This window comes from Monodon monoceros, unplaced genomic scaffold, assembly GCF_005190385.1.
Source record: "Monodon monoceros isolate NGI ecotype Baffin Bay Population unplaced genomic scaffold, NGI_Narwhal_1 Super_Scaffold_18, whole genome shotgun sequence".
NCBI classification, from domain to species: Eukaryota; Metazoa; Chordata; class Mammalia; order Artiodactyla; family Monodontidae; genus Monodon; species Monodon monoceros.
Genome location: NW_021703774.1, coordinates 67,443,072 through 67,468,845, shown reverse-complemented (window position 1 = coordinate 67,468,845; position 25,774 = coordinate 67,443,072). Strand labels below are relative to the sequence as shown.

Here is a 25,774-nt window from a genome sequence, read left to right as displayed (position 1 = left end):
ATCTCCTACTAGCCAACGGTTCTCATCTCTTAGGACATTTTAACTTTGAAAAACATCATTGTGTAACAGAGTGATTTTCAAACATCATAATTGTTATCATGATTATGGTTCCACTGTACTAGTTGAAAGCTAATGTAGTGCAAGAGGCTTCAGACTAAAGAGACAGACTTGACTGCTCCTCAATTGCCATTTTATCCAGCTCTTCACCTGTTTTCATAATAGTTTCCTCATCGATATAATAAGGACTTTGGGCTAGAGAATATTCATGATCTTTTCCAGCTTTAATAGTCCGTAGCTAAAATTTTTTTTTTGCAAGCGTGATATCTTAGCCGCTACTCCAACTAGGAGTGTAACCAAGGGGAATCCTATGGGGCCTTCCCGGGACAGATCCCTCCCATACCCTCTGTTTTAGCTCCTCTTTGAAGTTGCCAGGTAATAGTATCTGATGCATATTTCCTGACTTCTTCAGATGCTAATACCAGCACCAAATGGAAGAAATTAACTAGAATACTTGATGATCATGAGCACATAGCCCCCACACCTTCTGGAACTGAAGGATTAATAATGTTAACTGTCATGTTAGCTCAGCATCAACCAATCAGAGAATTGTGCAGGAGCTGATCACATACCCCCACGATGCCCCCTCCCTCTCCTGGCCTTTAAAAATGCTTTGCTACTCAAAATGGATTAAAGACCTAAATGTAAGGCCACACACTATCAAACTCTTAGAGGAAAACATAGGCAGAACACTCTATGACATAAATCACAGCAAGGTCCTTTTTGACCCACCTCCTAGAGAAATGGAAATAAAAACAAAAATAAACAAATGGGACCTAATGAAACTTCAAAGCGTTTACACAGCAAAGGAAACCATAAACAAGACCAAAAGACAACCCTCAGAATGGGGGAAAATATTTGCAAATGAAGCAACTGACAAAGGATTAATCTCCAAGATTTACAAGCAGCTCAATAACAAAAAAACAAACAACACAATCCAAAAATGGGCAGAAGACCTAAATAGACATTTCTCCAAAGAAGATATATAGATTGCCAACAAACACATGAAAGAATGCTCAACATCATTAATCATTAGAGAAATGTAAATCAAAACTACAATGAGATATCATTTCACACTGATCAGAATGGCCATCATCAAAAAATCTAGAAACCATAAATGCTGGAGAGGGTGTGGAGAAAAGGGAACACTCTTGCACTGTTGGTGGGAATGTAAATTGATACAGCCACTATGGAGAACAGTAGGGAGGTTCCTTAAAAAACTAAAAATAGAACTACCATACGACCCAGCAATCCCACTACTGGGCATGTACCCTGAGAAAACCATAATTCAAAAAGAGTCATGTGCCAAAATGTACATTGCAGCTCTATTTACAATAGCCAGGAGATGGAAGCAACCAAAGTGTCCATTATCGGATGAATGGATAAAGAAGATGTGGCACATATATACAATGGAATATTACTCAGCCATGAAAAGAAATGAAATTGAGATATTTGTAGTGAGGTGGATGGACCTAGAGTCTGTCATACAGAGTGAAGCCAGAAAGAGAAAAACAAATACTGTATGCTAACACATATATATGGAATCTAAGAAAAAAAAAGTCATGAAAAACCTAGGGGTAAGACAGGAATAAAGACACAGATGTACTAAAGAATGGACTTGAGGATATGGGGAGGGGGAAGGGTAAGCTGCGACAAAGTGAGAGAGTGGCATGGACATATATATACTACCGAACATAAAATAGATAGCTAGTGGGAAGTAGCCACATAGCACAGGGAACTCAGCTCGGTGGTTTGTGACCACCTAGAGGGGTGGGATAGGGAGGATGGGAGGGAGGGACACACAAGAGAGAAGAGATATGGGAACATATGTATATGTATAACTGATTCACTTTGTTATAAAGCAGAAACTAACACACCATTGTAAAGCAATTATACTCCAATAAAGATGTAAAAAAAAAATGCTTTGCTGAAACCCTTTGGGGAGTTCTGTTTTTTTGGGGCTCAAGCTGAGGCAGGAGATAGATGGTCCCCAGGCTGGACAGTTTCTCCCCTGTGGACAGATACTCCAAAATAGCAGGAGAGAGGAGTTGAACCCTGCCTAGGTAAGAGCTAAAAAACCACATATTCCTCATTCTTGAAGTCAAGGAGACCTTCCAAACTACACATGTGGAGAAAGGCTCCCTGAAAGTAGAAAGGAAGAGGGCGCCACCCCGTAGTAGGTGATGTCAACCTACCCATAGGCCTCTTTGCTAAAATCTATCTTGGCTAAGAGATGTGCATGCACACAAGGGAGAACACTGAGATATACCAAATATAGACTCAGAACCAGAAAAAGCAAGATGATTAGCCAAAGGAAACCCGGAAGAAATGCCCCATATAAGTGATTCAAACTATCACGAGGGCGTGACTCTCTCTCTCAGCCCACCCGTGTGTCTATCCACACATACTCATTTTCCTCCTAATAAACACTTTACTTGTTTCACTGCTTTCCGTCTCTCTGTGGAAATTCATTTCTACACAGTTGATGGGCCAGGGCCTTGTCACTGGCCACTGGTCCCTGGTTGTCTAGTGGCTAGGATTCAGTGCTCTCACTGCCTCAGTCCGACCTCAACATCTCTCCGGGAACCGAAACCTTGCTCCAAGCTGCTACAGGCTGAGACCATCTAAAATCAAAGCCACCCATTCTTTCATGGCCCTGCAATCAACCTTTCTCTTCTCCAAACTCCGAGATTTCAGTTTGTTGGGCCTCACTGTGTGTTGGGCACAAGAGCTTGTGTTCCATAACAGGAGAACAAATTCCTGGTGGTTGAAATTCCAAACTAGGGTCAAATACTCCTACTTATTACATGTTTACAGATGCTGTTCCTCTTCTTTGTATGTTTTTAGTTACTTTTCACCAAATCTTTTCTTTTCCCTTCTTTGAAAATCTGTTCCAAACTCTCTTCCTCCATGTAGATTTCAAAGCTATCTTTATATGGTTTTCCTAACTCCAGCCTTTTACTTCAAGCTCCATTAAGCCATACCTAGAGCTATATAAGTGACTGGGTTTGCTTTGTTTATTTCTATTTTCTGTAGATTATTCTGTCTTTCCCTTTTAACCAAGAGTAACCAAAGAGCAGACATAATAAAAGTGTATTGTAACAGGAAAAATCAGTGGGACTTTGTAGGGAAGAGCAGAATAATTTTTAAATACAAGCTAGGATTCCTGGGACGAGAGATTGAGTCAGCTGGAAGTGGATTTCCACTGAGTTCTCCAGAAACTCACACACAGTATTGATACTCTAGAAACGTATTGGATAAATTTATTTAAACTAACAGTCTGGTGGGATTTCAGTGGGTAACTCTGAAACTAAGAGCCTAGACATCTGCTTCTTAGTCCTGGCCCTGCTATTAATTTTCTCTGTGACATTAGGGAAGTTACTTCACTTCTCTGGGTTTCAATTTTCTTAAGAAAAAAAAAATGGTACAATTAAAAATATTTTCAAACTTTGAGTTGCAGGATGCCAGGATAGAAAGTGGAAATTTTATAAAAGCTTTTATTTTACAGGTGAGGATACAGAGGTGTGAAAATGTGAAAATATACACCAAATATCACAGAACTAGTAAGTGATAAGGCTATATATAAAACCCAGGTTTTTAGATTGAGAGTACAGTGTTATATTTAGAAGAGTCAATAAAGTCTTACATCAGCCATGGGGTTCTGAAAAAAGACACAAGGCACCCAGGAGAAAGGCTGGATTAAAGGAGATATTGGAAAGAGGTAGTTGACCAACTAAAAGTTTTGAATTTTTACCTTTGGTTTCCTGCTCTCTCTCTGTTTTTTTTAAATAATAATTACTTATGATCAGTGTGCTCAGAACATATACAGGTGAGTTGGCCTATAATTGGCCAAAGAGCTAGCAACAAACCTGACGAGCAGCCATGGCAGACTCCAGGAGGCCGTGTTTCCTGAGCAGATTCTGTATATCAGCCAGACCTTTCCCATAATCCTCAGACCTAGCCTGCCATTCCACCTCCTCCAGCCAGTGCTTCAGGTCTTCTGCATTATTTTCAAATTGCAGCTGCTTGTTAGCTTCATATAACTGAGTCCCTAGGAAAAGACAGCAAGTATAAGATAACTGATAACTGTCATAACTGATCCTCATTATATGCTAATACATGTTACATCAATTTAAGGAGCAATATAATATTTTGACCCTCCAGTGGGAAAAAGTATAACTGTTTCACATGTGATTATATAAGAAATTATCATAAATTTGTAGAATTCAGATGGTATTTGTTTTTGAAGATAGTAGTGTTCGCAAAACAAAGATAAACGATTTGTTCATTTCTTGTTGAGGTATAGTGCTGCTATGTTAGATTTTAACTATCTTGGGTATTTTCATGTCACTTGTTACTCTCTATTGAGACCTCTTTTTCAAAGGGATTCAAACACAAACACTGCGTTTTCTGAGAGAAGTATAAAACTTGGGGTTGGCTCAGTTTGAAATTTTGAAGTGTCTTTTCCTAAATATCTTTCTCAGAACTTTGCTAGGCCCCTCTCTTAGTGCCTCTCCTTCATCACCAACCACGCCTTACAATTTTTTCTTCCAGAGAATATCTTGATTATCCACATTGTTCTCAGCTAAATTCTTTATTCTATGATCTTATAGCAATTATTTGTGCTATTTCTGTGAAGCAATTACTATGATGTAGAGTAGCAGCAACTTATTGTTACAATCAAGTTGAATTTTTTTTTCCTAAACCAAAACTCAGGATGACATCCGACAAATTCAGTATGATGTATCTTTTCTATAACCAGGGCAGAGTCATGTCTATAGGTGATGTTTATAACAAGGGGGATATGGACAGAGAAACTTCATTATTGGTGTTAATTATGGCAATTGATTAATTTTCCAAAATAAAAGGTGAAGTTAAATTTAAGTAGAGGCTCTTCAAGCAGACATGGGAATTTTCTAAGAGCTTACAACAAAGCCTGAACATGCTCAGATAGGTAAAATAAGTCATCAAGCCCTATTCATAAGAATAAAATATCATGGGAACATCATATGGGGCACCAACAATATTTTAATGTCTAATTTTATACCCTGGGTCAGAAAACCTTGTTTCATCTATAGAACCAAAATATGTATAATATAATTTAAGGACACTAGTTTTAGGTGCATAGCCAATACTGAATTCATGGTATCTGAATATTTATTCAAGAGGAAGAAAAAAGTGAAGAAAACAAAAGTAATTTCAGTTGAAAAGACTTACATACATGAAGAAAACATAAAATTGTGTTAATATATAGTGTGATATATTAATCACACTAATATATAGTGTGATTATATTAATATATAGTGTGATAAATTTAGGTTAGACTTTTAAATTTCTTGACCAATACAGGAATACACAGGGAAACAAATGAGTAGCATCCCTTCTTATAGAAGTCACTAGGTAAACTCAAGGTGGTAAAGATGAAGAAGGTGGGTTTCAGAATTTAGGAATTCGTTTTCAACAAGACTCTGCTTCTAACCTTTCTGTGCTGTAGCCTCCAGCAATTCCGTCCAGAGTTTGGCAACTTCACTCAAACGAGCATCCACACTTTCAGAGGCATAATGATTGCTCTCAATCATCTCCTGGCCAGTTTTCTGTATGTTATTGAGCTGGATCTCATTAGCTGCCAATTCTTCTTCAAAGACTTTCTGCTTTTGAACCTGGCTCTTCAAGTTCTGTGTATCCTGAGACAAAATGAAAACAATTAAGGAAAACCATTCCTTGAAGAATGAGGGGCAGACATTCTGAGGACAGGAATTTCTTTTCACTATAAATCTAACTGAACTAAGAAGAGGATATAAGGCAGAACTGTCCTAGTCCAAGTACAGAGGCAGAAGAGGCTTAGGAAACTGTGTGACCAATCCCTCCTCTATACAAATGACAGACGTGGCTAATCAACCCCTGAATTTATTTCTGTTGAGTCTGGATATAGTCTGAAGACCATTTTAAATACGACACCCCATGCAAGCACTAACAATCCATCAGAGCTGTCATGAAAGATGGAGATTATTTTCCATTCCTGTCCTAGTATATGAAACATCCATCCTTTTGTCCCATATAGAGAAGATCTGTTTACCCTGCATACACTGGAACCATAACTCCTCAAGAGAACACAAGCACATAGCGCTGAGGTTTACAGAATGAAAGGTACAGATTAGATGCTCAAAGTTCTATAAAAAAAAGTGAGAACAAAAGCATCAGAGGTATACATTTAAGACCAAATGATATCTAGAAAGTAAATACTGTGAATAGATATTGGCCTAGAAATCAAGAGACTAATTCTAGCCATGATTATAAATGCAAAAATTTGTGAGTATATATGTGTGTGCATAATAGTTTATATTGTGAGTGAAAAGTATGTGTTTTACACAAGCAGAAGGTAAAGAAACCTATGTATAGCTCAGAGATAATTCAGAAAATTTTTAAAGTCATACAAACTAAGACAGGAGAGGGAGAGAATTCAAGCCCAGTTTTTACCTTCTCCAAAAAGCATTCATGCTTCTACCCCTTATGTTAAACTGCATTCTAAACATTGATTCTTGGCTAACCTTGGGCAACTCACTTCACAATTCAGATCCTTGGTTTCTTCATCTGTAAAATAAGGAGTTGTTCCTTTCCAGCTACAAAACCACATAAGTCTATATTATATCAAACCATTAGGTTACTTTTGAGTTCCGGGTAGCTTGAATGTACATTATGATTAGACATAACATTTTCCTACTATAAGCGTGCAGAGGGCAACAGAGGGCTAAATAAGGAGAGTTCCTCCTTTTCTCCATTCTGTTAAGGACCACTGGACATTGTGCCAGAGAAAAGGGGTGATGGGCAACAGGGTGTAGGAAAACCAGAAACTTGATGTACAGTCTTGGAGGAGTCATTGCCCTTCTCTGACTATCTGTCTCTCCATCCATAAAATGAGGCTCACCAGCTGAACGCTATTGTCCTTGCAGTTCCAAGACTAATTCCATGAAATTCAGTCCCAATGAGTAGGTCCAGGGTCTACAGTTTGCAAATCCTGCCTACCTTGTAATCTTCATCACCTGCCAACTTTTTCTTCTTGTTGATCCAGTTCTTTAGGTCATCTGAGTCCTGATACAGTTGCTGCAGAAGCAATGAATCCTCCAGCAATCTGCGTCGAGTGGCAGCCCTTTCACGTAAAGCATTCTGTCGGGCCAACAGCTGCAAAAAACATAAACAAACTCACTGTCAGCAAAATCAAATATGGATACACGAGATTCACTGCCCACCAAGGTTATCATGCTCTAACACTTTCCCTGATCCCGTGCATAAGCAGGCAGAGGCACATATGGGACCTTGGACATACCCCATCCCGGATGGCAGCAATGTTCTCTGAGTCATAATGGTCATTATCAATCAGTTTGGTTGCAGTCTTGTCTAAGGTCTGGAAAAAGAAAAAAAAAGGAGTGGTTTTCCCTCAGTGGCCACTGAGTAAGTGGCCACAGTTTGGCTAACTGTTTAAAAAGGAAGCATGACAATGTCGGAAGTAGACAAGTTTCAGGGTCAGAAGATCTAGGTTCTACTTCTGACTTCTGTTATAAATTGTATCTCAAAATGTATTGTATCTCAGGCAGGTTAATTACCTTCTCTATGTCACAATTTTTTTTTTAATCTAGTTTACAGTAAATGAATCCTGATGTCACTACGAGGTGAATATCTGATCTAGTCTTAAATTTTTAAGAGGAAGCATTATTGATATAGTCACATCCAGTGCCACCAGTCTCTCTCTATCTATCATCTATCTATCTATTCATCCTTCCATCCATCATATATCATATACCCTTTTATCTACATCTATATCTATAGCTACATGGGGAATGGAGTCACAAATTACAGACATGAATTTTTACTCATATTCATTCATGATTCCCAAAATTGCTAGGGCTCAGGATGGATTAATTGATTGGGAATAAGAAAATGATCTAAAATAAACAATAGCATTTTATGAACTGTAATTTATTTTACACGGTTAGCTTTTACCAGTGAAAATCAACTTAACAAGCATATGGACTGGGAATGACCATATTAAGCTCTGTACTGACTGAAGATTAACAGAGAAGACTTGGAATTTTGTTTTTAGTGTGGTTGTTGCTGCTGGTGGTGGTATACATGCACACGTACAAGGTTAAAGTCAGCACTGTCCTAGGGAACATACAGTAGATTGGACAAATAAAGTCTTCCTCACACTTCTCTGAGACTTGCTTATGTATTGACATAAGACATTTTCTGGGACATTGTACTTACAGTTCACAGGAAGACTACAGTAGCATTAAATGAGAAACACATACATGAAGGTATACAGGAAAAATTAGATACTACTTAGATATCTAGATATTACTAAAGAAAACCAAATGGAGATATTATCGGAGGGGAAAAAATATGAAAAGTAAATAATACATTCAAACTTTTAAGTTATGATTCTATGTTGGATATGGATCCAATAGTTTCTACTTATACTGCAGAAAAAATAAGACAATCATGCACTTCATCAGAAAATATAAATAGCTCAAAATCTTTAAAACTTTCTAAATATGTTTTGTGGAATACAAATGTATTGATAAAATATGGGTATGATTATTTTTCTGGATGTTTTCTCTTTAAAGAACAACCCTCATGTTATGTCTGATAGTTATGAGTGATTCTAAGGATTGGTATTGTATGAGATGATATGTACAAACATGAAGCCAATACCCAAACCAGGGCCCATTTCTTACTGTGATCTTCTCCTCCTGGGCAGTAAAGGCTTCCTCAAAGTCATCATGCTTCTGAAGAAGGGCTTCAACACTGCCCAAGGAGTTTCCCAAGTCCTCATTTTCCAGGAAGGCCTATAGAAGACAGAAAGATACATCCCAGCTGTACCTCACTGGTGGGAAACATTCCCTTTGGAATATCTCTGAGAAAGGAGTAAGGAAGGAGGTGAGGGGAATAGAGAGCAAGGTGGGAATTAGCACAAAGTAGGAGAGGAAATAGAGGCTAACATTTAGCAGCAGGACGTTCAGAGTCCCTTCCCAATCTTCTCATACAACTTTATCACTTTTTTCTCTGTGTCTGAACCAACCAATCTAGGCACTATTCTGAGATCTCAAATACTCAAGAGGACCACTCACCTCCTCCAGGAAATCTCTCGTTAACCCTGCCTGACTCATTACATTTTCTCTTGCTGAACTCTTAACAACTGGATATTCATTTCACCTCATGTTCAGTAGAGCTTAAAGACTCTCTGCTTTGTATTTAGGTATTTTTCTGTGCGTTTGTCCATGAGGGAATTTCAAGAGTCTCACAGAGAGGGCCAATCTTTTCTCCTCCTTGTGGCTCACCCTCCAGTTCCCAGGTGAACTGAAGTGGTTGTAAGGGTGTTGATAGTAGTAAATAAGGAGAAGGAGAAATGGCTTCTGGACACTTCCTGAGCCCCTTTGTTACCTCTTGTCTACTCATCCAACTGTCCACTTGCTCACTGTCACGGTAGAAGAGGTGTAGTTCCAGGCACTGCTCATACTGCTGCCAACGCTTGTCCCACAGTTCCAGCAGAGCATCCCAATGGGAGGTAAGTACTGCCATCTTTGGAAAGGAAGAGATAATGTGCCAGGAAGACACTAATTAATTTATTTTATCCTATATTCACTGAGCATCTAATAAATGCAAGGCTTTTTGAAGGATACAAAAATGAATAGGAAATGGGATTTTCTCTTAAGGCTGCAACATCTAAGTGAATCACCGTAGTATAGGAAAAATGGGATAAATACCATAACAGAGGTACACCACACCTAATATGTATAAATAAAGAAGGAAAGATTAATTCAGATTTGAAGAAGCAGGGAGTAGAAGTATAGAAAGTATTGTATCAAACAAAGATTTGAAGGGCAGGGAGGTGTGGATCGGGATTGTAGGAGGACATAATACCACAAGAAAGTAATTACTCCAAGTAATCATTAGATTATATGAAGTGCTCCAGAGAAAAGTGCAGTGTCTCAAAAAGATAAACATTTAATGAAATTCAAATTTATAGGGCACTTAAATGATCAGATTGAGAAGTTTGCATTCTATTCCAAAAGCAAATAAGAACCATCACGGTGAAAGTGACATTCTCAAACTCATAAAAGCCTTTGTTTCTGCCCAAGCATCTGCCCAAGAAATTCCAGCTTATTAAAACAGCTGCTGTGTTAACTCCATTAAAAAGACAGTAACAATTCTCAGAATCCCAGGATAATAGGTAAGTTTTCAAGGATTTAGGGTCCCACTATTCCTTTGGCAGGAAATAGTTAAAAATAAAAATCCGTAGTATAATTTTCCCATAGAGTTCTTGATGAACTGAAAATATGGTCATCTCAACCTTCATCATATAGCACTCGGGGTTGTGCTTGGAATCTAATGATATGAAAAGAGCCTGCAAATCTTATTTCAGTTATCATCCCAAGGAGTTCCTGTGACTCTGTGACTGGAGTAAAATGTCTCAGGGATCAGGAAGTTTACGGGAGCCCTTGGGATCTAGGAGGTTAGGATGATGGCAAACCTTAATCTTCATTCAGTGGAATTCTGAGTGTTTAAAGCTTTCCTGTTGCTTAATGGAGATTTGAGAAACACAGATATAGGAAAATCAGTTTGATTTGAGGTTGTATAGAGGAGAGAAGAAAGGGATCCATGTGCCAGGAACCATGCTAGGTACCTTAGGGAACCCAAAGATGAATAAGGTGCAGTCCTCAAACAATTAACAATCTAGAGATGAGCATGGGAAAGTGATAAAACAGAGCACATGTGACAAGGCAAGATGGTATGGAGGCTTCAAATTAGGTAGAAGGTAGGTGATGAAATTAGTTAGGTTGATGAAGTAATGTCTCAGAGGTGAGGGAGCACACATCAAGTCCTGAGAACTTCAAATGCCTCAAATTAGCTAAAGCAACATGTGAAGGAAGCAGGGTGATATTTGAGCCCACATTAAGATGTTTATACGTCTTCTGTCCTCTTTCAGAGATTGTCATATTAGTATGAGATTAAGTGAAGGCTTAATAGGTATCAAAATTTCACAAATTCTGTTAAACTGGATTACCTTATCCATGACTTCATCAGATGCTTCATGACTGGCATCCAGCAGGGCTTGACCAGTCTCATTAGCAGATTGAAATCGGTCATCATAAGAGTCAATCTCATGCTGTGGTCACGAGACAAAATGTTTTAAAATGCAGCAAGAAACCTTCTGGCATTGTTGGAAACCGCCCTCTTCCTCCTACTGGGGAGACCTTTCCTCTCTACCTTATGCTGCTGATGCCTGTCCAGTAGGGCTTCCCCACCAGTCACATCTGTGGGCAGCTCATCAGCATTGATCAAAGCAGTCTTCTCCTTCATCCAGCCTGAGAGCTCATCATAGTCAGATAAGAACCGCTGGTACCTGAGGGAAAGGTAAGGGAAAAGACAGGAAGGAGGAACCAGATACAAATGGACTTTGAACAAAGAGTCAGGGTTGGGTTGGGCTAAGATGTACAACATGTGCCTTGCCCTAATCCTACACCTCCCATTCCTCTGATGTACTTCCTTTTCCTTTAGCAGTGCAGGTTGTAAATCCTTCACTCCAGGTTGTATATTCCTAGGGCAGATACGTCATTGTGTGATGAAGCACTTGGACATGACATCTCCAACATCACAAAGTCACATCCCAGATGCATTTGAAGTAGAATAAAGTACTCACAAGGAGGCCAATAAATAAGGACATAACATAACCAACAGGAACCCTAAGGGACGACTAGAGTTAGGGTTAGGAGCCCTCATGTATTTTAGTTCACCCTTCACCATACCAGTAAAAACAAAAACTACAAAAAAAGATTACCTATTCAAAAAAATCAAAAGCTCACCAGTTCATTTTAAATCATATCAATAAGATAAACACTATTTTCTGGTGATTTAATAACTAATCATAAAAATTAACTACTGAAATGTTGTCCAAATTTTTTGTAAGCTGACCTACATTCCAGAAATAATTCTAGATTTATTTTGTGTTCTTCAGCTTGGAAATTAATTCCAGTTCCTTAGCTAGGGCCAGGATTTTAACATGTGTCTTCAGCTAATTTTTCAGTTCCATGGACCACTTCATAGCTTCTTACAACTGTACAAACAGAGGAAGACAGGAAGGGTACAGGTGAAAGGAGGTGTCACGCTGAGGATTATATCAGCCTTCAAAGGACTTCTCCTGGCAAATTAAAATTTCTTTTGCCTCTACTGAGCAGGCAGGAGGGCTGGGTCACTCATTATTTTACTCCTTTCACTCTTTTATTTCTGCTTTTGATGTTATACTTTGACCTAGAGATAGGTAAAGCAATAGAGAAGAAGGATTTCTCACCTATAAGAAGCCTGCAGCTTTTCATATCTGCTGGTAGCCAAGGTGCGAATGTGCCCCCAGTTGGAGACCAGATCCTCTTTCATCTGCTGGATCTGCGCTGCATCTGAAGGATGGGAAAGCTTCAACTTGTCTGCTTTGACACATAACTCCTTCACCTTTGGAATAAAAAAGAAACCTAGTATGTGAAGGTAGTCAACCGTATGGTGATGGATGGCAACTTTGTAGTATATACGGATGTCTAATTATAACGCTGTACATCTGAAACTTATATAATTAAAAAAAAAAGATAAAGAAACACAGTGGGAAATCCAAGCATTCTGATCCTCTTGGCAAAGTTTTATGGGAAGAATGTAACATAATAATCATAAGAATTAGAATAATTTATTAGTGCCTTTATATTGATATATTTATATTAATATACTCATGTAACTATATTAACAATAATAATTTACTGATTACATTTTGTCTCTCATTGTGCTAAGCACTTCATATGCATTTTCTTGTTTTATAGTCTTCCTTTAATAATACTGTGAGGCAAAACTATTCTTGCTCTCCTTGTATGTGAAAACTGAGAGGTTGAGTATTTTATTTGCCCAAGGTCATTGAGCTAGTCAATGTCAGAAGCAATGTTTAGACATACATCTGTCCTTCATTACCCTCTATACTAACTCCATAAACATTATTGTGGGAACCAGAAAGACATTTCTGCCAAGGAAAATTTCTGACAAGAAAATTTCAGTAATGCCAGGCTGTTTTGAGCACAATACTTGAGGAGCAGGAATTTGACTAGGGCAAATTCCACATGTTACCATTAGTTCTTCTACTATACCCAACTATAATTAGGTGTTGTCTAGGATTTGAGATTTCATTATCATTATTCATTAAATCATGGTATTTTATCATCCATAATTAGAAAAAAAAAAAAGACCAAAGAGAAAAAATGAGGAAGAACAAAAGAAGTAGAATGGTGAAATCATTTTCAGAAACGACCCAGGTACAGAGCTATGATTAAAGCATAACAAGTAGGGATCTTCCTGTGGGCTGACTCCACTGTAGAAGCTCAGGCGTAATTAGTTCAAGTTATGGTTAAATTGTGACGGGAAGAAGTAAGAATGGGAATCATTCAAGAAAACAGGCTTGCTCCAATTTCTAGTGTGTCTATACCTACTGTAGGTATAGGAACCGGGGTTTTCCAATTTCCAGAAGAAAACCCAAAGGTGGGTTTTGTAATGTGTTGTTGTTGTTGTTTTAACATCTTTATTGGAGTATAATTACTTTACAATGGTGTGTTAGTTTCTGCTTTATAACAAAGTGAATCGGCTATACATATACATATATCACCATATCTCCTCTCTCTTGCATCTCCCTATCCCACCCTTCTAGGTGGTCACACAGCACCGAGCTGATCTCCCTGTGCTATGCAGCTGCTTCCCACTAGCTGTCTATTTTACATTTGGTATTATATGTAAGTCCATGCCACTCTCTCACTTTGCCCCAGCTTATCCTTACCCCTCCCTGTGTCCTCAAGTCCGTTCTCTACGTCTGCATCTTTATTCTTGTCCTGCCCCTAGGTTCTTCAGAACCATTTCTTGCTATTTTTATTGTTCTTTTTAGATTCCATATATATGTGTTAGCATATGGTATTTGTTTTTCTCTTCCTGACTTACTTCACTCTGTATGACAGACTCTAGGTCCATCCACCTCACTACAGATAACTCAATTTCATTTCTTTTTATGGCTGAGTAATATTCTATTGTATATATGTGCCACATCATCTTTATCCATTCATCTGTCAATGGACATTTAGGTTGCTTCCATGTCCAGGCTATTGTAAATAGAGCTGCAATGAACATTGTGGTACATGACTCTTTTTGAATTATGTTTTTTTCAGGGTATATGCCCAGTAGTGGGACTGCTGGGTCATATGGTAGTTCTATTTTTAGTTTTTTAAGGAACCTCCATACTGTTCTCCATAGTGGCTGTATCAATTTACATTCCCATCAACAGTGCAAGAGGGTTCCCTTTTCTCCACACCCTCTCCAGCATTTATTGTTTGTAGACTATTTGATGATGGCCATTCTGACTGGTGTGAGGTGATACCTCATTGCAATTTTGATTTGCATTTCTCTAATGATTAGTGATGTTGAGCATCCCTTCATGTGTTTGTTGGCCATCTGTATGTCTTCTTTGGAGAAATGTCTCTTTAGGTTTTCTGCCCACTTTTGGATTGGGTTGTTTGTTTTTTGATATTCAGCTGCATGAGCTAGTAATGTGTTTTAAGTGTCTGAGTTTATTATAAAAGGGGAAGAAGAAACTTACTCCCTCTTCGACTGAGTGAAGGACAAGAAGAAACAAGGTTCAGCTCCAACAGGAGAAAGTGTGGTTAGATAAAAGAAAAGACTCTCTGGCCATAGGGTACTGAGTGAAGTTAGGAAACCATTCTTGAAGCTACCTATTTTGGTTTAAATTATGAAATATATTACAAAAAGCTTGAGTGTATATAAAACATATATGTATATTTAAATAAAAATAATTAAATAAATTAAGAGATATCCAAGATTCATGTACAAGTTATAAACTAGAATAAGGAGGTATATTCAAGTGGCACAAAATTTCTCCTTCATTGACATAGTGAATTTACTGTGTCCTATGGAGATGAGATGAACACCAAATGCCTTCTCTAGCTCAAGGGATTAGCCATTCCTCCAACAGGCTTACCTTGTCATTCATGACTGCAAGGTTCCTCTCAAGTGTCTTGTGACTGTGAAACAGTGCCTCAGAGCTCACAAGGTCTTTGCCATAGTCTTCAGAGGTGACTTGAGGCTCCTTCTCTTTAATCCACTGGATGGCTTCAGTCACGTCCCTGTCAGACATCTCCATGAGCTCCAGCAAAGGAAGAAGGCAGGCATTCCAGGGCAAACAGCACACAGCAAGGACCAGTCTAGCTCACTCAGTCAGAAATTACCCTATCTTCCCCCACACTAGCAAAAAACATAATGTAAAATGTTCTTTACTGCTTTTAATGGTTTCCATTGAGAGTTAGAGACTTGGGCATCATGACAACTGAGCCTCCAGATATATTTCCTGTACCTGGGTCAGCTCTTCACGAATGTCCTTCTTCCCAACTTCACCCTCCATTCCCTTCCGATTCTTAACCTGCTTTTCTTGCCTCTGCAGAGCTTCCATCACTAATTTACCAGTGCTATTTGTATTGCTTTAAGCTCCATTAGACACATACTTGGCTATAGAGTGGGTCACAATTTTCTTAACTACTCTCTCCCTTGTTGCCTTTAAAGGCAAGCACATGAGTTTCTTTTTTTAGAGGTATTAGCCACTAATTGCTAACAGTAGACAGAGGCTAACACAAATAACAAGCGTGGTGCTATTGCAGTTTCCTACAGTTCAGTGGTGAGATTCCTACCTTTTGAATCGCTGGAGGTCTGCAGCACTGGACAGTATTTTCTGTCGTTGGAGAGCCAGACCATGGAGCCGCTCCCAGGCTGCATTCACTTCCTCCTGCTTTGACTGAATCAAGGGCAGCTCAGGATGCTTTTCCTGTGGGAGAAAGTCAATGATGGACTAATGCAAAAAATCATTTAAACACTTCTTATTTCACACTTCACTTTATCCCTGCTCTCTAACTCTTACTTGATCCACCTCACCAAAATCTAGAAAACCAAACCGCCAGATATTTTGCCCACAGCTCCAGACTAGCCTACTAACACAGGCTTGCCCAACCTCATTATTTTCAGAACTCCATCATGTTGATGGCTGCTAACTCCCTTCAAGATCCTGGAAACCAAGGAAAAGAAGAGAAAATTCCTTTTGTGAAATCTGACTTAATTTTTCAAAACTCTAATACTGTGGGTCTTGGTTCTTTTGGGGTCCTAATACCTTTGAGAAGCTAATGAGAGCTATTTCCCTATTTGCAGAATTATACAGACATGCAGATAAACTTAATTTTGCAGAAAACTCCACGCATTTTTGCAAACTAACTGAAGCAATGAGATTTATGAATACTAGATTAAGCTAGCAGCATCAGCCCATTTTGATACTTGGCAATTTTGAGTAGTTCCCAAATACCCAAGTCTCCCTACTCCTCCTATCCCTGTTTATTCCCATTTCCATTTCTATTTTGAAGCCTCATCAGACTGAATTTTCTACTTCTCCTTCCTTGCTTATAAATAGAAATGATATTCTATGAGCCCCAGCACTTAGGCATCAAGAGGCCTTTCAGCTTCTGTTCTTACCTTCTTGGAACACATAAAAAAAGCATGATTTACTGAAAGATGAGAGAGCATATGGAGAAAACCTTCATTTTCCTTGCTAAATCTCCATACATGGGAGCAAGGCCATTTTAGACACTCCACCCCAACTGACTCATTGTATAACTGCAGTGACTTAAGAATACCAGGTGATATCAGCAGAATAACCCAGCTGAGCAGCTGAGTCACTGAATCATGAATCTGATTCACTGAAAAAAATAGGTTGTTTGTTGTTTTCAGTTTTGTGGTAGTTTGGTAGATAGTAATAGATAACTTAAAAATCTCCACAATAACAAAAAGGTGATAGAGGGAGAAAATTTGGGACTGTTGGAAATGTGGCCTGGAAAAAAATTGAGAAATATGTTATTTTCCCCAACTCCAGTACCCGTTCATCCTGAAATATTGGTTCTATTAACACAGAAACATCATTCCCATTATAAAGCTGCAGTGATAATGAAACCTTAAATGGAAAAGCACGATAGCCAACTGTTAGAATTTCTAATTCCTTCATGTACATATAAAATCAGACTGACTTCCCAGTTCTCACATATGTTAGGATTATTTATTCACACACTGAGTTTTTACATGCCCAGAAATTAAAAACTTATTTAAGCACTTTCTTAAGAAAATGAAGATAAATCTGCCTCCTTTTCCCTTCCCCCCAAAACATAAAAAAATTAGTTTAATTATATCATGTATATTATGATAGCCCACCGTTATTTTATAATCTTTGCCACTTTATTCTGGTTCTTCTTCACGAAGAAAGAGTGCTTCATAAACTTGAGAAATCAATGTACTGCATGGTGCAGGAGTAACCCCATTGTGGATTGAATTCCTTTATGTAAACACACATACACTCACTCACTCTCATCTCCATTTCCGTGGACTGGCAAGGGATACATTCAGAAAGGAGAGGAAACTGCTCTGGGCATGTTGCTCCAGGGACAGGCATACCTCTGCTTTCTCACAATGTCCTATATCTTTCATGTCCCATCTACTAATGGCCAGAGAGTCTTCTTGAAGATCAGACCCTTTCCCTGGCTTGGCTCTCTTGTTCCCCACCTCACCTCAGCACACTCATTGGCATATTGGTTCACTCCATTCAACCTCTCCTTTCGAACTGCCAGATCTGCTTGGAAATCTTCAAACTTCTTATGCAGAACCTCTGTGCGCTCCCAGTCCTCACCCAGCTCCACTGATGTCACTATAGCCTCCTGTAGACAGAGAAAACTCTGGTAAGTCACCCGTAAACATTTAGGAATTCCTGCAGTTCAAATGCCCAAAACCCTTGCTCACATTCCCAGGATAACTCAGAAGGAGATATTGGTGGAACTTGGGAGAACCCTTCAGGAAAGAGCCAGAAGCAGCAGTGTATTTCCTGAGGTGGCGTTCTGGCCCAGGGAACAGTGGTCTTTGGGGTAATTCTTTGGAGAGACCAGGAACATTGTTGGCAAAAGCCCCTGGGAACACCCTTTTGTGTATTGGAACCTGAAAAATAAATTCATCCTGGTTCTACTCAATTCAACAAACTGAGCATTTACAAAAGTATTGTGCTAGGCAATTGCTTGTGTAAATGTTCAGTCCTAACCACAGGATTATTCTTTAAGTATGTAGAAAATAAAAACCTCCCTAGTTATAGGTACTGAGAGACAAAGAATTAGGGAAAGAACTGCAATGCTCTCAGCTGGACACAGAGTAAGAGCAAAAATCTAGGAGTGAAGGCTCATGGAAGGTAGAATGGGGACAATCCTAGATCATCTTTCAATGCAGTTTTTGTGTAAGTCTTGCCTTCTTCATATTCAGATTCATACATTTAGACTTATCCCCCTACAGTGTTAACTACCTCCAGAATACCCCTAAATCTTTGCCAACATTCCTCTTTCTTCCAAGGAACTAAGCCCAGAAAGAGACATCCTAACTTCTTTATGAAAGGCCTGCATTAAATTGCTATGGGATGTCTGGGGCAGATGGATGGGAAGTCCTATATGCATACTGTTTGGTCCTATACCTTGTCTCCAATCCACTCCAAGATGTCAGCACACTCCTGTAAGTACTGCTGAAGCTTCAGAGCCTGCAGCAGCAGGGTGCTCTTCTCTTGAGTCAGCTCCAGAAGCAGGTCCCACAGGTGGCTGAGTTCCTCCAGAAGGACCTATGGGGAAAGTAAAACAACTCAGGCACAGTACCTGCTGTGGAGCAGCAAGTATAGACTCAGAGACCTGTGCAGAGAGGGGCCTGGATAAAAATCCCTCCTCCCATTCATTCGTGCATTAATTGATCAACAAATATTTAAAGGAGGAAATAGGACATGTATGTGACTAGCAATTAAACCATATGATCTTCCATAATAGAAAAAAGTGAATAATGTTTTGGTGTTTTAGAGGATGAAGTGATTACAGACAATAAGACAGGATAGAATAAGAATTCATGAAAGAGTGCTCATTTGAATTGGACCTTGAGGGATAGGTAGAATTTTGTTAGGTAGACAATGGGCAGAGGGTGTTCAAAGTACTGAAAAAGACATAGAAAAAACTTAGCATGGACTGTTTGTCAGAAAGGATAAGAGTTACAATGTTTTTCTGACTTATAAAGGAAATAGTGGCACCAAAGCAATGAGAATTTGAGAGTATATAGTTGAGGGCTCTAATGCCAAGTTAGCTTAGAAGACCAGATTTTACATATACTGTAAAATTGAAGGTGTCATATATGTTATGCCTTCAAGATTCTTGTATTTTTCAACTACTTCATGGTCCTAAGGTAACATGTAGCATGTAGACCACATTTATCTCTGAATCCTGCCATGGTACAGATTGATACAGCCCCAGTGATTCTGATAGACGTGAAGATGTTTCAAACATTTCTCAAATATTTTAATTAATGTAAGAGATTGGTTTTTGTATAAATTATACAAAGTGACTTCTATTTTATGACAATAAATAAAATTTGAGATTTTCTTGTTAGAGTCTTCTTTCTAATAAGGTTTATTCTGGTTAATGTCTGTATCGCCTGACCATGTTTTGTCGACAGTAAAGCAAACTAGAATTTGTACGCTAAATATGGAACTACAGCCCTAATTTTTAAATACAACACAAATTTTTTTTTGAATTTTTTGAAATATTTAAACAGTAAAAAAAGTTCACTTATACAAAAAAGAACCTGAATTGACTGTATCAACACAAACTTGTTGGAAGAGTATATGAATTAAGTCAGAAAAAAAGCTGATACATTAGTAGTGGGTTCCATAGTGGTGGTGATCTTCAGTCTTCAGGGTTTAGGGAAGACAAGGGATTTTAGGAGGTTTTTTTTCCCCAAAATGAACAAATGAGAGGGTTTGGAGAACTACAATAGTAGTCATAGTATGTGGGCTGTGAAGAGAAAGAGGCATCATAGACAAAGGGAGAAAGATTTCAGAGAAGATTCAAAGAAAGAGCATCCCTTGTTTAGAGAGTTTAAGGGACAAGGACTCTGAGGCTAGAAGAATTAAGTAGAAAGGACATTTCAGAAAACCAATTCATCTGGGTTGAAGTGGGTTTGATCTTGAGCCACCTATACTGTGGTGGCATAAGCAGGAATGTGATGTTATTTGATGACAGCTTTGTATCATAGCTTTTCTCCCCACTCCAAGGAACACTAGGACATCCCATCATTTTTCCTGCCCTAACCCAAGTAAAAGACATAAGGAAGTACCATGGTTCCAAGCCAGTTATATCAAGGTTTATACCTGTTGTAATCAATTAAAACTCTGATAACATAATCAACATGATAACTTAATTAGAAACATCTCTCACAGAGCCCTGCCATAAATTTACCTTGGTGTCCTCATGGGCAAAATGCCCCTCAGGAAATCGAATTTTCCTGGTTTCTTCCAGCTCAGGAATGACCCTCGATTTTGCTTGCACCTCTGCTTCAAAGGATTCATGCTTCTGATATTTCCCCTGAAGATTAGAAATCAGAGTTTATGGCTAATGCAGCCTGGTCTCTCTGGAAGGGAGGTTCTTTTATTTCTCTTCTTTCTTGCAGTCAGAACTACTTGTTTCCCAACCTAGATTAAGTGATAACCTATGACCATACCTGGAGGAGTCCTATCCTAAAAGAAACGGTGGTGGCACCACTGCACTTAGGTTTTCAAAGGGTCCTAGGCTCAATGTCCAGGACCATAGTGGAAGTTTTTTTCCAGCCCCCACTGCTTTCGGGGAATTTCCAGTAAATATTATTTTAAATTCTCAATTGCCTTCTGTGGAAATGAAATAATGTAACACAGAGTTTTTCCTCTTCAGAAAAGAGGAACTAAATGTTACTGAAAGTAGTGAACAATGAGGAAGATGATCATGGCAACAATGGCTTTTTATTTTTAATTGAGAGGTTTATGCATGCCAGATTATGTTTTTGCTGTCATATATAAATTGATCCATTTAGTAGATAACACTTTGTTCTTGTTCCAGGTGCTTCCTCTCCAATATCCATTGCACATTTTAGGCATGCAAGCCTTTCTACTGATCCTGACTGTGCCTCTTTCTATAACATTGTACAAGTAGGAGTGGGAGCTTCCACCAAAGCTCTCCACCTGACTCCTCTCATTCGAACTTAACGAGAGGCATGAATAGCCATTTGGTAAAAACCCTGGTTCAATCACATCTTTCTGAGGAGAGCGAAGAGCAGTTGTTTCAGAAACATTGATGTCTCTTCACCTCAATTCCATCCTTAATGTCACAAAATATTGAAATCACATAGTGTGTCATAAATTCTTTGAATTCTCAGTGTTTTGCCCATGGGTTAACTTCAGAATGAGTTTATAAAATATTATTTAGAATGAGTTTCCTTTGTAAATAAGACATTGAGGCTTAAGGAGTTGAAGACATGTGCTATTTAAAGACAGAATTACAGTCCCCAAAGTCTAATCTTTCTGTTATATCATCCCTCTACAGTTTACCAGATGTACACCTACATTATGAAAATGTTTCCCTCCCTAGAGATCTTAGAGTCTACTCTGGGGAAGTCAATGAAACTAAATGACCTGTATGTTAGTTGGGTCTTCATAGCTTTTATCGCCTGCAATCTTGATTTTCTCCAAGATCCATTTCTCGAGGTCATCTGCATCTCGTATGAAAACCTGGTAGTAATAGGAATCTTCAAGCTTCTGACCCCTCTCAGCAACCAGTTCCTTGAACCTCCGGTACCGGGTCAACACCTCCTGACGCCTCTCCTGGATCTCTTCTGCTGTTTCCAGCACCTTTGGCCCACCACTCTCCATAGCCTGCAAGTTAAAAATCTTTTACCTGTTGTTGGTTCTCAGATCTCTAGTATACTGTCCTTTTATATGTCTCAAGGCATTTACTCATATTGGACTTATGTTCAGATATCTTTAAGCCTATAAAAGCCTGTTTTTAGAAAGATGGTAGTACATTTATATAATTTTAACCATATACAGCTACAACCTAGGCTAATAATTCTTGATCATTCAGAACACTTTTTCAACTTTTCACATAAATGTGTGCTAACATTAATAAATTTAATAAACTTAATAAAGTTTGATAAATGCTTATTATTGCACTAATAATCGAAGACAAGTTTAAATTAGAAAAATCACAGAGTTTCAGATTGATAAAAAAGAAATATAATTTTATTGCTTTCAAAGGCTGAAGAGGTGTTAACATGTACTGATAATGATGAACTTAGTTTAATGAATAAATAAAAATGGCTTGCAATTAACTTGATGAATGATATACCCCAAAGTTTGAAAAGGTTGAATTCTTCTTACATAAAAATATAGCTAATATATTGTTTACTCTTTTTATTTGCTTTATTTATAAACACTACAAATCAAAAGTTTGGCACATTTGCAACCTAATTATCACAAACTTCAAATTATTAACATCTTGGTAATTGGCTTTTGCTATATAAAACATTGTATTACTATCAAACAACATAAAATATTATTTTCCTATAGTGGAATCCAACCTATTTGTGACAACATCCAGCAAAATCTCCACAGGGTCCATCTTCATTCTTCTGGATATAAGCACAGTTTTCCTAGCTTACCACAATGAAAACATTCAATATAAAGTTTAAATTTTAGTCTCCTTCTGCTATACATAATTGCTATTCTGTGGATGGCCTTTACAAGTTTGGCTATAGAATTAAATCCTTCTATGGAGACTCAAACCTTTACTGTGTGTTACTTTGCTCCAAGTTACTAGGTTGCTCTCCATGTGAACCCATAGAAACAGGTCATTGCTAGATTTTGGTGCTGTATACTGGAAAGCTCAAGGTCATTGTTTACAGTGAGACATTCATAAAAAGAGTTAAAATTAAACTTCTTTACCTCTTAAGAATCAAGAAACAATTCTTGCTGATCCTGTCAAAGATAGTACAGAAAAGTCAAAGGAGACAGCTTTCCTAATTATATTGGTGGCAAATTGTACTGTAAAGAATTCTGTACTCACGGTTTCCTTTGGAAAGTGTTACGCTTTTCCTAAAGGTCAAGAACCTGTCAAAATAAAATGTATCCAAAAGACACACAGAGAGAGAGAGAGAGAGAGAGAGAGAGAGAGAGAGAAAGGGAGAGAAAGAGAAACAATTCACATGTAGTTGTCTAGTCTAATTCAGATAGAGATGAGAGAAACGTTACATATGTGGCAAGACAAAGAAAAAAGTAGCCCTTCACTTGGGCCAGAATCCCGCCAGCTACAATCTACATTATCTTCAGGAGACAGATTCAGCTGAGGCAGCTGCTAACTTTCACAGATGCTGGGTGACTCAGCGGCCTGTGGGACTATGGCTCTCAAAGTTTCTCAACAGGACTTTATAAAAAATGAAAGCAAAAATTTTAGATGAAAAATTAGAAAAAAACTCAGTTATAGATGTGAGATAGAGTCAGTGTTATGATGATGTTTTGTTTCTTTGATTAGTTTTAAATTTTATATCTGAGAATTGTAAATCAGGAAGGAATTCTGGGATGCCCATTCTTCACACTCTGTGAAGAATTACAAGAACTCAGGGCATACATATGTTCTTGCTCTAACCTATCTCTAGGAAATGCAAATCAACGACTCCATCAAAACCCAACTACAGATTTTTAGCAGCCTTTAAGCAACAATACATCCTATTTTTTTGCTGTAGAACCTTTGTTAAAATAGAAAATTTTACTCTTTGCCTCACAGATTGGGTTTTTAAAAGTCTGATTTAGCCTTACCCTTAATCATTTAAATAAAAAGAACAAAGGAAGTAAGATACATGCTTTTTTATTTGTATTTTGTGAAACAAAAATTAGGATACTTCATTTGACAAACTAATGAAGTCATAAAATATTTGAAAATTGGACAGAGTTCTAAACTGTAGGATAAAAGACATCCTAATCTATGTATTATTTTTAATGGAGAGAAAAGAAACAGAAATCCTTCTGCAAACATATAGTTTGTAAAGGCAACTTTACAAAAATGAAACAAACCAAAAGAAAATAGTGGGATGGTTTCAGACCCTCCTAAAAAACAGTGGGTCTATCCATGCCAAACTTCATTCCAATACAAATCCAATTTGAATAATCTAGCTTTCATGGTCTACTAGGGTAGATCAAGGTTCTACATTTCTAGTTTCTTTTCTTCCTGGATCATCTCACCCAATGAAATTGAGAGAGCTTTAAATTCTCTTCTTGAAAGTATAATATTTACTTTTTCACATAGTTTCTTTATATTAAAATCAAATTTGGGTGCTAAAGGCATGAACACAAGTCTTAGAGAATGCATTATATCACATGAACCAGGGAAACTCTGACTGGAGTTGGTTAGGGAGGAAATATATTTTTAATCTTTATCCAAGAGATAAGAATCAATTCGAATCTACCGTGTCTTATTTATATATTGACATGATTAATTTACATTAATTTCTACTCTTTAGAAGATTCTGTGAAGCAGATATTATCAACCTCATTTTTATATGAGAAAACAAAAGTAGTCTCTGAGAGGTAGTCTCATCCCATGGATGTTTGGTTTGTAATTATTTAAACAAAGGATAAAATCCATGTGAGTGTGACCATCATGCCCCTCATCTGTTTTAGTCAATCTTCTCTTAGTCCACCAATATTTCTGGTTGACTTATTCCAGGATCTTCTCACCAAGAGTGTCAACCATGTGATAGCATTGTAACCAAAGAAATATTAGGACTCAATTAGCAGGATTGGTCATCATGAAATAGAATAAAAGTGGACCAGAACAATAGTCATTAGAGCAGGTATCAATGTGAAAGTGCACAGGAGACAAGGAAGAGAATTTATACATCAAGACAGAAGTGTTCTTTGAGTTTTCAGTTTGCACCCAAGAGAGATTCATGCTAATAGTTTCTGTGCCAACACCCTGGCTGCCACTCTGGCTGCTGCTGACTTTAAATTCAGTCCCACCCTATCTTCTCACTCCCTTTAGATTGACAGAGTTTATTCAGTCTCTGAGCATGTTTACCATTATTAGTACAAGTATCAGGGTGTCTCCTTGGGATTGATGGAAGGGTATGATGAAAAACTCTTAAACCCTGGTAGCTTAACACTTGGACCTCTGACCTTCTTGCCACTATTATAGTTTTCCAAGAATGTTTATTGGCTCTGAGGACATGGAGGCCTTGAGTACAGGGGACACAGGTAAAGAATGTATGAGAGACACTGTGGATATTTAGAATCATGTATAATCTTTAAAATTGCATGTAGCCATGTACATAAATGAGTGCTAAGAGGTTATAGGGAAAGCGTGAGCTGATGACAGACAGCTTCATTAAAGAGAAGTCTTATATTCAGTTTTACAGGGCGGGAGTAATTTGGAGAGCTGTTTTATTTGATCATGGTTATCAGCTCTGGGCAAAACTGTATTTCACACACTAGTTTTATCAGCACTGCCCAGCTTGCCTGAGTCTCTTCTCAGTTATCAGATCTTCTTTTCCTGGACTCAGAAACTCCAAGAGATGCTTTATATGCCCAAACTCTAAAGTCTCCCCAAATTGCAACACTAAAATTCATATGCTTACTGTGGATATTTTGGAGTTCAACTTTCTCAGCCCATTTACCAACAAGGAAAAATATGTTAACTTTAACGTAAAACTAGGTTTTCCCATGAAATAGAAGTCATCA

The 25,774-nt window shown here is 38.1% G+C and overlaps 1 protein-coding gene across 5 annotated transcripts in view; it reads right to left on the bottom strand.

Moving 5' to 3' along the window:
* Positions 1-21,916, bottom strand: part of SPTA1 (spectrin alpha, erythrocytic 1) — a 66,169-nt gene extending 44,253 nt beyond the window's left edge. For all 5 annotated transcript variants that reach the window (XM_029229192.1, XM_029229194.1, XM_029229189.1 and 2 more), the window contains exons 1-15: positions 21,680-21,916; positions 20,475-20,600; positions 18,677-18,817; positions 17,736-17,882; positions 15,825-15,958; positions 15,122-15,266; positions 12,404-12,558; positions 11,323-11,458; positions 11,120-11,221; positions 9,496-9,633; positions 8,790-8,900; positions 7,382-7,459; positions 7,081-7,236; positions 5,537-5,741; positions 3,927-4,108 (exon numbers count right to left, since the gene is read on the bottom strand). In XM_029229192.1, coding sequence (XP_029085025.1) covers positions 3,927-4,108; positions 5,537-5,741; positions 7,081-7,236; positions 7,382-7,459; positions 8,790-8,900; positions 9,496-9,633; positions 11,120-11,221; positions 11,323-11,458; positions 12,404-12,558; positions 15,122-15,266; positions 15,825-15,958; positions 17,736-17,882; positions 18,677-18,817; positions 20,475-20,600; positions 21,680-21,916 — 2,193 coding nt within the window. The remainder of the gene's footprint in view (positions 1-3,926; positions 4,109-5,536; positions 5,742-7,080; positions 7,237-7,381; positions 7,460-8,789; positions 8,901-9,495; positions 9,634-11,119; positions 11,222-11,322; positions 11,459-12,403; positions 12,559-15,121; positions 15,267-15,824; positions 15,959-17,735; positions 17,883-18,676; positions 18,818-20,474; positions 20,601-21,679) is intronic.
* Between the last annotated feature and the right edge of the window lie 3,858 nt (positions 21,917-25,774).